A 15174-nucleotide genomic window follows, 5' to 3' on the forward strand; every position below is an offset into this window, starting at 1 on the left:
TCTGTTTTTGAGCATGGATATAAAAAATCACCAAGTATCTGTTAAACACTCATCTGCACATACTGACAAAGTAAGTGTCCCCTTAAACACATGATTAGAAGCTCTTGGTCTTTGTCCTGTGGTGTCCCCTTATTTGTTAAATGAAGGAATTTGAACCAGGAGATCTATAAGTCCCCTTTCCGCCATAAAACTTCATATGACAGGAGACTTCCAGAAGTCCAAACCCAGAGAAATATAGAGGCATCAGGTGTACAGAAAAGCAACTCGGGTTTGGTGTGCTGGGCAGCTGAGTCACCTTTAAGGAAACAGAAGTCATGGACATTCTTTAATGGCATTGATGTTGCTAGTCTAAGGTGGAAACTTGCTGGCACTATGAATCTTACGAAGTGTATAACTTAGATTGGACTGCTATGAAATAATACCACAGAGTGGATGGCTTATAAACAAGAGAAATTTATTTCTCCCAGTTTTGGCAGCTGGGATTCTGAGATCAGGTGCCAGCACAGCCAGTTGCTGCAAGCCCCAATCCAGCTTGCAGAAGGCCATTCTCTCTCTGTGTCCTCACATGGTGGATAGAGCCCTCAGGTCCCTTTTATAAGGGCAGTGATCCCATTCATGAGGGCTCCACCCTAAGACCATCACATTGGGGTTAGGATTTCAGCATATGCATTTGGTGGGAGGGGGGGACACAGGCAGTTCATAACAGGTGTGATCACTCCAGTGTTCCTCAGCAGATGGCTAAATACACCAGCACACAATTAGGAAACAACCTAAACCCCTTCCAGAGGAAAGGCTGGATGTTTAGTTGAGTTACTTTAAAATAATAGCGTTTTCCTATAGCAGACTCAGCCCCGCCGTGATCTAGCTCAGCGTGGCTGGTTTTTTTTTTTGCATTTTAGCCTCACTACAGTTTGTCTTCTCTGTAAACTGTCTTAGGGCATTGTTGTTCTCTGTGAGATACATCTCCAGTTTTATTTTGTAATTGCATTGGAAAAGAAGATTCTATTTTTAGAAATTCACTTTACATCTGCACTTGGTACATTGCACAGAACAGTTTCTTAACCTCAACACCACTAACACTTGGAGCTAATTCTTGTTGTGGGGGCTGTCCTGTGGATGGTAGGATATCTATTAGCATCCCTGGCCCCTGCTCACACAATTACAGAGACAACACCAACGTTGTGATTACCCAAAATGTTTCTTGACATTGCCAAATGTCCCCAGGGGGACAAACTTGCCCCCAGTCGAGACATGCGGGTATTGATACATGTAAACTTTTAACATGAGTCAAAAGCTACTGGCTAAAAACTTTGAACATGATCTCTGATGGAATACAATTTAAAGAAAGTCTTCTCTAGAGGGGAAACTTTTTAGACTTTTAAAGACCATGTGATGGGAATCTCAACCTCAAGATGAATATTACATTTTTATTTTGTTTCTCTTCTCCACCCTAAGCTGAGAAATGAGTACTTGTTAACTGCTCTTTTAATTACTATGTGTATCAATTTATTTCAAATATTTTTAGGGCTATAAATCCTTTAATGGTATACCGGAGATGGTACAGAATCAAACCACTGACATCATATCAGGTGAGATTCACAGTCTGAAAAAATTTAGTATCTCTTCTTGTTAAGAATTAGCTGGTTAGTACCAAAATAAAAAAAGAGAAATATGTGTACTGTTCAAGAATTATTTTGGGTTTTTAAGAAATATTATTAAAAATATTCTCAAACTAAAAAAATACATTGTCCAACTAAAATCTTGAAAACGGAATGAATATCAGAGCTTTTCAGTTGTGCCACCTTCACACAGCAATGTAGATTTAAAAAAAATGAATCTTCCTGTTGAACAGCGAAGACGGTCACCCTGCTGGCTGGAAGCCGCACGGTCCAGGGCTGTACCATGAAAGTGAGCCACTGCCAGGAGCCGTCAGAGGTCGTGCTCTGATTGTTTTCACTGGGAAGAAACTGGAGATAATTTTATTTTTTTAAAAGGACTTAAAAACTGATTTTTTTTCCCTTAGGGACACTGTGTATAAGGATTTACTTTATCATTTTAGGAAGATGTTTATCTGCCCTTTGATGCTGATGCAGTGGTATGTTAGGGTCTTAAAATGCTTACAACTTCGTAGACAGGACTGATACTGAGAATTCTACTGTTCTTAAAGGATTGAATCACATATTCGGGTGATAGTATTTTGGATGAATGTTCAGAGAAAGAATGCAGTGTCCTCTGTGCAGGAATGGGATAAAACTGGGTTATTTGCTAACAGAAGACACCCCTGAAACTGTGCAGCACTATCTTCTCATTAAAGAAAATATCTTCCAGTTCTTCTTTTTATCTGTTAAGCAAATGGTTTTAAAATATTGCATTGGAGCTATTTGATTTTTTTTTTTCTTATAGTGTTCTTTCAACTCATTCAGACTTTGGGTAGAAAGTATTTTATCCTACTCCATAGCGCTTTAGATGTTTGGTGGATTCCCTTTTGTTTAATCTAAGATTCTGCTTTAAAATATTAAGATATTAAAGACAAAGCCCATGCTTTCCTAACACATGCTATACATCTGATAGCCACCTGCTTACTAATCTGTGTTTATTTTTCCCCCCTTTCTGGACCTCTTCTGCCAGTGCGGGCAGCTCTCCCTTGTAAGTGCGGCAAAGCAAGGTGTGCAGTGTGTGTGAATGAGGCACATTGCATACACTGTCACTGGCTGCACACAAGCCGGAGTTTTCCCAGGTCTAGGCAAGCACCATTCCATCAGCTTGAATATCAACTGCTTATTTTCATGTCCTTCCAAAACAAATAAAAACCCTTAGCTCCCCTGCTTTGATCGTTCAGTTCTATGTTGCCCACATATGTTGAGTGCCTACTATATGCCAGGCTCTGCCAGGCTGTGGGGATGAGAGATGAGTAAGGTATGACCCCCACCTACCCTTCAGCTGTGCATGTATACAGATGTCATTTATCACACTCTGGTAACATGACAAGGCACATACAAGGCATCAGAGGTGGAGGGACCATATGGAAGGCTTCCTGGAGGAAGCAACATCTAAAGTGAGGCCTGAAGAAGATATGTGATGAGAGTGGGCACCCAGCCATGTAGGGTCCCCACAGCTGGCAAGGCCGGGGGCTGTGCTATGTGAGCAGGCGGGTCAGTGTAAGAAGCTGAAGGGACCCAGTTCTGAGTTCAGGGAACTGTTCCCAGGACAGTAGAGGTCTGCATACCCCAGAAATGCCAGAGCTGAAAAAGAGACCACTGAGTCACCTAGGGGACAGACGATCCTGGGGTCTGTTGGCACACAAGCCATTTGGGGGAGACCTGGAGCCACTGTGCAAAGTCTCCTCCTGTGAGCTCTCAATAGTTCATATCTGTGTGAACAGCATGCTTTGAAAGAGACAACCACCATTTTTATGTAATTGCATTGTGGACCCCGCTACCATCCACCAAAGTTCCCTGGGCGCCCTGGGATCACGTCATGAGAACAGCCGGTCTGCCTTTGCTGCTGCAGAAATCTTGTGAGGACTTCGTGTGACCCTGGTGTGCACACTGGACCATGTGGCCCCAGGGGTTTTCGATCCCAGGACCTGATTTGATGGGCGCTTTCCAGAAAATGGGAACTTATCTCCTCTCTGAAAGATTAGGATTGATATTAACAGACACTGTTTGACCAACTGGGAATACTGTTGCTTTTTGCATATAAGAGACACAGGGGGACTTCAACAAGTCTCAAGTTGTATCAGTCCAATAAAATTTTAACAAAAGTACCACCTGGGGTCACTCATTAAAAAATTAGCCCTGTAGAATTACGGTGTTCCTGAATGCCATTTCTTAGATGAAGTTTATTAAGCTATTTTTCCAAAACCATTTAACAGAAGCTTTAGAGTTAGATAAAATCCAAGTTTCAATCCCATTTCTAAACGCTTTCTAAAAAAGAGACCTATGAGCAAGTAAATTAACATCTATGACCTCAGGATTACTATTAGTAAAATGGGAAGAATATCCTCAGTGGAATAAATGAGTTAGCATTTATAAAAGTGCCTGGCCCATAGTAGGTACACCATACTTTTAATCACCCAGTCTTTTTTTTCTTTTTTTTTTAAGTGAAGTACAAGAATAAAACCCTGGCTTGATTTCAGCACCATCTCATTGCAGTCACTGCTCATAGCTTTTGCTGTTTTAAGTATTTGCACCTTGATGGTCTTGGCTACATTTGTGCTTGTGGTAGGACCTTTCCATGCATAAGATGAAAAAAGCTAAAAATGGTTTAAGCTTTTCAATTTTGTTCCAGAACAAAACTTCTGTTTCCTCTAGGTCTGAAAATGTATAACCTAGGTATCTTTGTTTTCAGATATCAAAAGTACCTTGAATTCCATTGGTTCAGATATCACCAATATAAGTGAACAGATTCCCATTCAGGATAAGCTTGCAAATTTCATGGCTTACATTAATGACACAGAAACTTTCATCCACCACAAGTTACCCATGTTGGAGGAATATGATTCATACAGGTGAGTGTCTCCTTTGAGCTAGTAACCTAGGAGAGTGAAACTTGCTATGGAATAGAATAGAAATTTGACATTCTAACCAGAATAATCTCATGAGAGCATGTTGTACAGAGACCATGACCTCATAAATGTTAACCTTAGTGTATGTTCATTAAAAAAGATGAAGTGTTCACTTTGGCAGCGTATATACTAAAATTGGAACTACACAAAGATTAGCATGCACACTACACAAGGATGACATGCAAATGCATGACGTTTTGTGTATTTTTTTTTTAATTTGAAGAGTGGAAGTTCTTGAGCTGTGTTTCCAATAACTTGCAATTTTGATGTTATCAGTGGCTTATAGAATATTAGTTATAATTATCTGAGATATGCAACAGGATTTTAAAGCTTAAAAATAATTACGAAGGGTGTTTGGATTATATTCTTCTCTTCATTGCTTTAGAAATGAGTGTGTAGAGATTGATTCTTAGAGAAAGAGCATCCTTGTAACCAGTAAATTGTTTGAAGAGCTCAGGTAAGCAGCTGTTGTTTGCCCAGGAGAAAATGCTAGTGCTGGGGATTGGCCCTGGGAGATAACAGTGGACAAATCTAAGACAAGAATGCGAGGCAGGAAGGTTCTAGAGACTTGAGGTATTTCCAGGATGGCGTGCATGACATCTCATTTAATACTCACAAGCTCCCTGGTTGTATTCTGTTTATTACCCAGTTTCACAGACAGGAAATTGAGGCTCAGGTGGGTGAAGTGACTTCCTTCAGGCCAGCCATAATATGGCACAGGTGGGTTTTCAACCCCCATCTGACTGTACTCTTAATCATGGCCCTGGAATCAACAAGCAGGTGTCAGAACAAGCGTGAGACAGACCCTTCTTCAATGAACTCAGCATCTCAGTAGAGGTTATAGTTTCACAAATGCAAAGAATGGTACAATTATCTGTCTACATGTCAGCTCCCCCTGCCTTTCACTTCACCCTGCCCCAAGACTAAGCTTATTTTAAAAAGAAATTTGACGAGGCAGGTGAGGCATGCATTAACTGTAGAAGATTTCTGAGGCCAGATTCCATGCTTACTTTTGTGTTACCAGTATCTGGAACAAAACACCACAGAATGGGTGCAGGTGGCTATGATAATTATCAAGATTGCTTTTAATTGAATGAAAAGCTTTAGTAGTGGCTTTTTTTGCAGAAGTAAATTCTTTATTTTTTAGTGTTTGAAAGGTTGGGAAACATTTCTACCCTTGAACGCTCCTCAGCTGCTGGAAAAGGTTGTTAAACATTCCGGGAATGCCAGAAGACCTAATTGAGGATCCATATCCTAAAACATCCCACAGCACCATTACAAAATTGAGATTTGCATTCTGCCAGCATTTGATTTAGGATGCTTATAAAGTTCTAAAATATTCATTGCACTTGCCATGTAGAGTTTTTTCTGGGTTGATAAAGATCACAGGGCTCCCCAGAGATTCCCGCCACCATAACACATTTTAGAGAAAGACCAGGGAAAAGGGCCTGATATTTCTTCATGTGTGGTCTAGTCCTGCTCCATCCACAGCCCACCAGCACTATCATAACCCCTTAGAGCATCAGGAGCCCGGAAGGAACCCAGACGTCGTAGGGGTACTGTTCTCAGGAGCCTTGGGAAAGTCGCATAAACCCTAGTTTCAAGCCCCCTGGAAGTGAAGCAAAGGAAGGAAGCAACTGCCCGTGACCACTGGGTGTGAGCGCTTCAAAGCCAAGATCAAAATAAGGTGTCCTGTTGGTTGGGTTGGAGAACTCAGGATGGGAAGGGACAGGATCACCCTCTGGGGAATTAACGGAGGAATTTGTATTTGGTTGCCAAGGAGGACCCAGCCACGCCAGCCCTTGTCTGAGAGCTTCTGTGTCACGAGCCTTACGCAGCATGACTCTGAGCTTGCTTCTCCAGGTGGCTGGGGAGCCTGATTGTCTGCGGGCTGCTGACCCTCATCGTCGTTTTCTACTGCCTGGGCTTGCTGTGCGGCATCTGCGGCTACGACCAGAGTGCCACCCCAACCAAACGAGGCTGCCTCTCCAACACTGGAGGCGTCTTCCTCATGGTGTGAGTGCCGCTCTTCCTTGCCACGTGGGGTGGCAGTGCAGGGCGGAGAGCGGGTCGCTCGGTGTTGCATGGTCTGGTGGTCTCTGGGCTGAGCACTCTGATTCCAGTGGAATCCGGGTCTTGATGTGTTGGTACTTTATCAGTTTGGGAAATTCCATCAAGCATAAAAAAGTGAGAGGAAACTCTAAATTGGTTGTAATTTGATAGACAAGATTAAACACCATGTTTATATATGGCTCCGCTAAAGGATCTATCATGGAAATTATTTCCCAGTTTGCTTTCTTGATTCCCATTTTTTTCCCTCCATCCTCCCTCCACCCCGTCCATCCATCTGCTCACCACATGCTTGGTGAAGATTGACCTGGTAGGAGACACTGTTCTATACCCTCAGCAGTATCACTAGCTTCTTCAATTTAAAACTCTAGAAACTTGATTTAGAACAGAGGTTGCCAACCCGGAACTGTTGGGATTTTGACAAATGGCCTAAATTAGTGATGAGAGCAGGTATGAGGTACCAGCAAGGGGTCACCCTGCAGTTCGCTGAAGCAGTTGTCCCCCTGCTTCAAAGATAACTCATATCCAAGTTTGTATTTTTGAGAAAACCCTCTACTTTACTAGCATGTGACAAAAGAAGGGCCATGAGCCGGTGTTAGTGGACACGGAGCCAGACACGTAGACCAGGGTGAAGGGAGAGAGGCCTTGAGGCTCCCAGAGAGGAAGCTCTGGGCTCCAGGTTTCTATTCTCTTTCTCAATAAGCTCATCAAGAGTCAGTGGCAGGGAGTGTGATATGCTCGAGGGGAATGGAAAAGATTTGGGACGAGTCACCAGGGCAATGGAGAATCAAAATCTCAGCCACTCGCTCTCATTTCTCTCCTTAGATCACTAGTACCAGGCTGAGAGAAGCTGGAAAGCAAGTGACATACATTAACTTGCTTTTTAAATGCTGGGCCTCTCTAACAATTAATGAGACTTCTTAGGAGCTGTGATTCTAAAGCCTTTCCCTTAAATCCTTAGGCGCCGATACAGTACAAGCTTTTATTATCACTGATGCAGGCTTAAGAGTCTTAAAAATAAACTGACAGCTAATGACAGAAGAGGTGGACAAAAGTGCACAGAGCTCTACATGGAAAAGCCTGCTTGCTCACGTGCCTAAACTTAAGAAATTAAACCAGCAGTGAAGCATGTATTTGTCTAGTCTATTTGCTGAAAGATACAGATAGATGGCAAATTAATGTTCAGAACAGAATAATCCTTATATTTGGCTGTTTTTGTCAATGTTTTGGTGGTGAATTTACATATTGCATCTTTGATTGATTGAAGTTAACTGCTCACACATATTTTAAGGATGAATCCAAAAAATGTGACCCAAAAAGTCTAGCTTTAAAGAAAAAACAGGGGAGTTATGAACAAATTGATAGGCTCAAGCTATGGCAGTTTGGACGTAATACTTCTAAAGACAAAGTCCCATGGAACCTGAGGTTTGGGGTAGGATTTATCTCAGTGGGAAAAAGACTGGTAATTTCAGACGCTGCCAGATGCATATCAGGCGGCCTGCAGACCGAGGGTGGCTGCGATCCCGTGGAGGCCCGCTACTCAGCATGACACGCTTCGCTGTGCTTGGCAGAATTCTCCATCTCTGGAGATGTCTGGTAAACAACTGGCTAGTTGTAGAGGGAGAAAATGAAACAAGTGTAGTCAGTCAGTCTAATCAGACTAATTAGAAGAATGTAGTTTCTTCTTGAACACTGTTTACTTGCTTGTAGAAACAAGAATCTATTTCAGCTGCAACCAAAATACCACCTGCTCTTTAAAAATGGTGACACCATCCAGTCAGGAGATGGGTCTCTTTAAAAACCAAGCAAGAGCCCTTATCTCCTAAGAGGATCCTAGTTAAAGATCTGGAAGGCAGGCAGAGAGCGCTGGCTTCACTCTGATCCTGTGCCTCCTGAGGGTAGGAGCTGAGTGAGATGCGCTGGGGGGCACACCGCTGCTGTGGAGGGACGTGGGTTCCCCTGAGGGAAGAAGGTCCTAAATGAGACAGGAAGAAAACAATCCCTTGCACCAAAGCCCTTTATAAAACTTCCAATTTTGACTCTTGAACACACTGCCAAGATTATCCAAACCTTTGAAGAAAAACTAATACCTGATGTAGTCAGTGTCACAAAACGGTAACCGGGGACAGTGTCATTGGTTAAAGATACTTCAGAAAGCAGTGTGTCAGGCATTAGCCGGGACCATGAAGAGACTGTGAGCCCCTTGTCAGGTCATTCCTACCTTAGGGAATCTACTTTAAGGAGTTAGATCAAACTGAGGGCAAAACTTCCTGAGCAGAGAATTGTTTTTGCAGTTGTAGTTTGTAGTGAGGCATTGGAAATAACGTGGTTCTCAGCTACCACAGAGTAGGTGATCATGTGGCCTCTGAAGTGGTAAGTAGGTTGGCTTGCCTGGATTTTGACAGAGGTTTCTAAAATGTTTGATAAGGGCTCACAAGATTATACATGTGTCATTCAGCAGGCACATGAGGAGTTGGCCAACTTCTATGAAGATCCAGGTGATAAATATTTTAGGTTCTGCTGGCCACATACATTCTTTATTGCGTGTTATTTTTCTTGTTCTTATTCTCCTCTGCAACACTTTTTAAACAAACATTAGCTATTCATATTGCACTGACCTTACAAAATCAGGCCTTGGGCAGTTTTATGCCCCTGATCTAGAGACTGGCATATTTAAAAAAACAAAGCCTGCCAGTGTCACTAGGATTCACTTTAGAGTTGTGGTGTTGTTTTGATATGTTCTAGCAAAGGTTTTGGTCATTTGTGTAACTAACACACACACACACACACACACACACACACACACTGATGAAACCATGGCAGTTGGCACTGCCTTCCCCTCTTTGCCCTCTCCCTAACTCAGAAGTCCTGTAGGTCAAGAGGTTCGGGCTCACAGAGGCCCCTCCAGCAAATACAGCTTGCTATTTCAGGGAAGCCAGGCAAAGATTTGTAATGAGGCCTGGAGTGTTTCCACTGGCGAGAACTGTGCGCCTGGCAAGGATGCCGTTGGTAATGAGAGCCGCAGCCTCGGCACTTCTGCAGGGCCTTCCTGGTGAGCACCAGTCATGGCACATGGTTTGGCTACTCTACCGAGACCAGTTTCAGAGTTTGCTCTGTTTGTGTCTACATCTGGGCAACTGGGCACTGCTACAGAAAAGTCAGACCAGAGGGCATATTGGCACTCCTGCAAAACTGGGATCTGCCCTCTAAATGGGCCCTCCACGGCCTGCCATGTTCCCTTCTTCTCTCCCTCCCTCCCTTCCTTCTCTTCTAACCTCTCTTCTTCCCTCTTCCTTCCTTTATTCTGCAATGGCTTTTCCTCTCATATCCATCCTCCTTATTCTCCCGCTCTTTTAGCAGGTGCTTTTACATCCCTCTTCACAGAGAAAACAAGAGCCGTCATACAGCCTCCCAGCACCAGCACTGCACACGCACCGGGGGCCCCCGGGCGTGCCAGCTGCGGAGGGGTGGCTCCCAGCAGGCCTGTCCCGCCAGCTCTCCGTCCCTCCCCACCCACTGTCCCTGCAGTGTAGCGGACCACCCTTCCCTCTCCTGTGTCAGCATTCTCTTCCTCTCCCCTAGACTTTCTTCTCGACACTTAAACGTGTTCTGTTGTCTCCCCTCTTTAAAAATGGAAACAGAAACCCTCTACCCACATCACGTCCTCCCTCTAATGCCCTCCTTGCACAGATGCCCCCAAATGACGATGGACGTCTGCTGGCTCTGGTCCCTCATCCCCCACTCCCCAGCCCTCTCCACCCTGAGTTCCTCTGCCACTCCGCTTCTTTCAGGCCCACAGTGGCGTCTACATCTCCAGTGCAGCAGACTTGGTAATTCCTCCCGACTGTGTCCTCCCGGTGGTGTTCAGAACAGCTGGCCCCTCCCTCCTTCTTCAAACACCCCGCTTCTCCTTGTGCAGCATCACACCCTGATGTTCCCTTCCTGCCTCTCTGGCTCTGCATCTTGGTCTCGTTGGCTGGCTGCCCTTCCAGTGGTGAATCTTCCAGGCCAGGCCTAGGCTGCGTCTCCCTCGGCTCGTCTCCGAGCCCCCAGGATCGTTGACCATTGCTAAGCAGCCTCCGACCCAATATCTGCACTACGACAGAGCTGCCTCCTCTCCAGCACCGCTACCACAATGGCTTGGGGGGAGTGTGAGCAACACCCCATGTTCCCTGCCCTCCAGAGCATCAGTGCCCCCTGTCCCTCTGACAAGCCTGGGCCCCTTCCTTCCATTCCTTCACCTCTGGCATGCAGCTTTTCCCCAGGCCTGCTGCTTCTGTGCACTGTGTCCCCCTGCATTCCTCTGCTGACTTCTCTCCTCCGCCACCAGCCACATCAGGCCACCACCCAGGGCCAGATAACAGCTCCTCAGTGGCATCCCATCCATGTGGGCACCTGGCCATCCCATCCTTCACGCTCTGCCAAAAGTGTTGTTCCTCAGAGAGAAATTGGGCTGTGTTCCCACTGTGCTTAAAGGCTCTCCGCAGCTTCCCCTCCCAGGCCCCGCCAGGCCCTACCCAGTGCACCCTGCCCACCTCCTGAGCTGCCACCCTCAGCCTCTCCCTGACTGCAGAGCTACCCTTTGAGATTCCCCAGGGTACTTTTCTGGCCTCAGAACTTCCCCACTCACTGGGTCCTCTGCAGAAAGGCTTGGTCCCCTCAACGGACTCCCGAGCCCATCTCTGGACCACAGAGCAGAGCTGCAAGGAGACCGAGGGCTGGGTCACAAGGGTTCCCTAAATATGAGCCTAGGCCTGCAAAGATCACTTCCTGTCTTCACTGCTGGGCAGGCTGAGCTGTTCAGCCTGCAGAAAACAGGGGACTCCAGGTCCACTTTCTACACTAACACTGAATAATTACAGTGAAATCACTAACTTTACTTCTGTTTCTGTCCAGCGGGGTTGCAGTGAGTTTCATCTTTTGCTGGATGGTGATGACCATCGTGGTTCTGACTTTTGTCATTGGTGGAAATGTGGAAAAACTGGTCTGTGAATCTTACGAAAACAGGAAGCTATTCCAGGTAAATATCGTTTGTGTGCCCAGGGGCTTCCATAACGCTTCCTGAGTGGACCCAGGGAGTGGGAGGTTCTGAGGCAGAAATTGTGTGAGTTTCTTCAAGAGCAGGGCAAAAAGACTAGGTGTGTTGTTTTTAGTCAGTAAGTTGTGATTCCTTCTATTTGTCAGAGAAAAAAATACGGCAGCATTCTCGCTTTTTGAATGCAAGTGAGATCAGTACCGTGAACTCAGGCCTTTCCACCAGTGCGGACTGTGATGGGGGAAACAGAATTCTCCACAGTGGGGTCCTCACTGTGGCTGAGAACCCCAGAAGATGAACCCCCTGGTACCGTCACACCTCAGGACTTTTCTGACATTTTAAAGACTTTCCCACATGACAGTTGCCCACACAGACGGTTTGGGGCCCTGCATTTGAAGTGAAGACACTGGTACATTACACGCCTCTTGGCAGAGGGTGGTCCCATTGAAGCCTGAGGCGACTCTTAGGAATGGCACTCACTGTCTCCTCTGAAGCCCCCTATGGGGTCAGGGGGACAGGTCCACAGTTCAGCTTCATGAACGAATGAGAAAGGTTTGGTCTGCATATCTGTCTTCTCACTCTGGTTGTCCAGTGTTTTCTGCCAGATTCTGATTTATAAAATCTATTTCTGTTTTCCTGTTTTATTGTATATATTTTTTCTACTTCCAACCTGTTCTGAAATCAAATGAATGGCTACTAAGGTAACCAGTTGTTGTCACGGTTATTTTAATTATTTAGTAGTCGGTTGGGGAAAATTACATCTCAGCATCGAACTGTCCCATTGTCTCCATTTGGCTTCTTGATAAAAATCAATAATAATACATCAAGCCAAACTTAATTATCTTCCACACTGTGTTAAACGGTTAAAAAGGAATTCTTAAAAAGCAGGGGATATTTTGAAACCGTTTTCACTCCCCAAGTGCATATACAGTCATGCACCAATTAATTAGCCCATCTTAAATACCTATGATGTGAAGTCAGAGACTGTCTGAGTTTTAATTCACTTTGTCCCAGAGAAATCGTGAAGAGATGGGTCAACTGCTTTATGCTTTCTATTAGCTATTCTGAATCAAATTGTCTGTTCTTCTCCCATTTCTAATGTGTTTTACTAAAATGAACGGTTCTCCAAAAAAAGATAATTTCAATAATTCCTATTAATGCTACCCATTAATAAGTGGATTTATTCCAATCACACTATTATTTTCTAGTTTTAAGTTAAAAATCAATGAGGAAAATCATGGCTTGAAAACCCCAAAAAATACATTTAACAGAATATTCATTTTATTGTATGTATGTATGTTAGTGTAAAACTGTCTTTTTAAAGAAAAGTGTTTCAATTTGTTCTAGATTTTGGACACACCATATTTACTAAATGAGAATTGGAAATACTATCTCTCTGGCATGGTGTTTAACAATCCGGATATTAATCTCACTTTTGAACAAGTTTACAGGTATAAATAACTGCATTATATATTTTTTGCTACTTAAAATATTGTTTTCCCAGAATGAGAATTTTGGTTTCAAAGTGTCTGTAACCTTTATGATATAATTTCCCAGTTTCAGAATTAAGCTGTTCTCAGAATTAAGCTGTTCTCTAGTCTCAGCAAAGAGCTGGTAGAAATTAGATCAGAAAGATAACCCTTTAAAATCTTCCAGACCTTGGGGTGGTGATGTTTCAAAGTCCTTCTGTCCAGTGATCACTAGGACTCACTGGTCACTGTGACCCTAAGGTGCATTAATGGGACCCTCTGAAAACCCTTGTCCAGGAATCTCCCTTCTCCAAGTAAATGCCATAAAACAAGAATTTTTGGATGGGTATAAATCACACTCATGATAACAGATTCAGCTAAAGGGCCAGCAATGTAGTCAGGCTGCCTGGGCCCCACTCCTGGCTCTACCACCAGGGGCCTGGTGATCTTGGGCAATTCCCCTTCCTCTCTGTTCAATAGGTATAATGATAATAATAATCTAACCTAAGTTTCAACAGCTTCCCATCACCTCTAGCAGACAGTGAATGAGTGGCACATGTGTGCATCCCTTGCACCTCATTCTCATGGCAGACGGTAATCAGTTCTGGTCTGCTTAGCCCAGAGAGTCTCAGGATCCTTCTCCACAGCATGTTCCAGGCAGACGTTATCAGTCCCGTGGAGTTTCCTTGCACAATTAAACCATCCCTAGGCCCAGAGGACAAGGCCATGCTTCTGGGCCTGGCCTGCCAGGTCTTTATGATTCTGGCTCCTGCAGAACTCTGCAGTCTCACATCTGATTGTTAGCATATCCAGCTCTGTTCCTGCAACACTAACCTACTTGGGTTCCCTGGAGAGAACTGTCATACCTCCTAGGGATGGTGGGAAAGTTGCTTTTTCCAGTCAGTCCTCAGGGCTGGAGGGCTCTGGCTGCTGGACAGAGATGTCCAGGAAGTGGTTGCCTTGGTAGCAGCTGACCCTTCTTAGCTCAGCTAAGGAAGCTTTTTTTGCATTTTGGAGAAGCAGAGAGAGGTGAGTCCAAGTTAGGTTTATAGCCAAAGTGTACTGGCCATCTGGATGTTTGTAGCCCCTCTGTCTCCATCCAGCCATTAGAATTTATGTTCAACTATATGTTTAGTATGTGAATCTCATTCCTGGAAATCGCAGAGAGATGGGCTGGCAGGGGCTTGATAGAGTCTTTCAATGAAGCCCATGATAGACTTTGTAACACACCTCTTTCTAGCAAGTGTTGTTTTGTTTTGTTCTGTTTTTAGTGAGAATTTATTTCTTCTGAATTTGTGAACTTATTATCCTTCACAGCCCTGGAAAGGACACAAAGGAGACAGATAGAAGGATGTATTTACCAATCCTATTGTATCTATTCCCCAAATGGGACATTTAGTACAGTGCGGAATGAGGTCAGGAATGGTGGGCACCTGGGGATTCGTGCAGCTGCTGATGACTGCCTACTGCATGGACACCCAGATGCCACTTCTGTCTTCACAGATTAAGCAGGGAACAACTCACCCTCCTGTCCATCCTTAACAGTGGACAGAGGTAGCCACTGCTGCTGTTCTGGGCCATGATTTCTCTGTTTATTCCCATAGTGACTGCAAAGAAAATAAAGGTATTTATGCGACACTTAAGCTGGAGAACAGCTACAACATCAGTGAACATCTCAACATTCAAGAGGTAAGAGATTAGAACCAACCATGAAATTGACATACTTCTTTACTAAATCCAGTCTTTCATTTTTTTTTATTAAGGTGAAATTCGCATAGGCTGAAAGCAAACCACTTAAAAATGACATTTCTGTACCTTCACAAGGTTGTCCAGCCCTAACCTCTAATTCCAAAACATTTTATGATTAACATTTGTCACTTCCAACCAGTGTCTTTCTCGAGGCGAGTTTCTCTAGTAAGTAGATCATGCAAGATCCTCTAAAGGGGGCCTCACCACAGACACTTCACGGGGAAAGAGTCTATCTTGCTGAGTGACCATGTTCCTAGAGGGACAAACCCCACTTCTTTCCCAGG

The 15174-nt window shown here is 44.3% G+C and overlaps 1 protein-coding gene and 1 pseudogene across 7 annotated transcripts in view; both read left to right on the forward strand.

Moving 5' to 3' along the window:
* Positions 1 to 15174, forward strand: part of PROM1 (prominin 1) — a 115544-nt gene that overhangs the window by 87397 nt on the left and 12973 nt on the right. For all 7 annotated transcript variants that reach the window (XM_073237813.1, XM_073237814.1, XM_073237807.1 and 4 more), the window contains exons 10-15: positions 1526 to 1589; positions 4351 to 4510; positions 6431 to 6583; positions 11534 to 11657; positions 13020 to 13123; positions 14746 to 14830. In XM_073237813.1, coding sequence (XP_073093914.1) covers positions 1526 to 1589; positions 4351 to 4510; positions 6431 to 6583; positions 11534 to 11657; positions 13020 to 13123; positions 14746 to 14830 — 690 coding nt within the window. The remainder of the gene's footprint in view (positions 1 to 1525; positions 1590 to 4350; positions 4511 to 6430; positions 6584 to 11533; positions 11658 to 13019; positions 13124 to 14745; positions 14831 to 15174) is intronic.
* LOC118967427 (U6 spliceosomal RNA) lies at positions 4677 to 4776 on the forward strand (annotated as a pseudogene).

The sequence above is a fragment of the Manis javanica genome, chromosome 5 (assembly GCF_040802235.1).
Source record: "Manis javanica isolate MJ-LG chromosome 5, MJ_LKY, whole genome shotgun sequence".
NCBI lineage: Eukaryota > Metazoa > Chordata > Mammalia > Pholidota > Manidae > Manis > Manis javanica.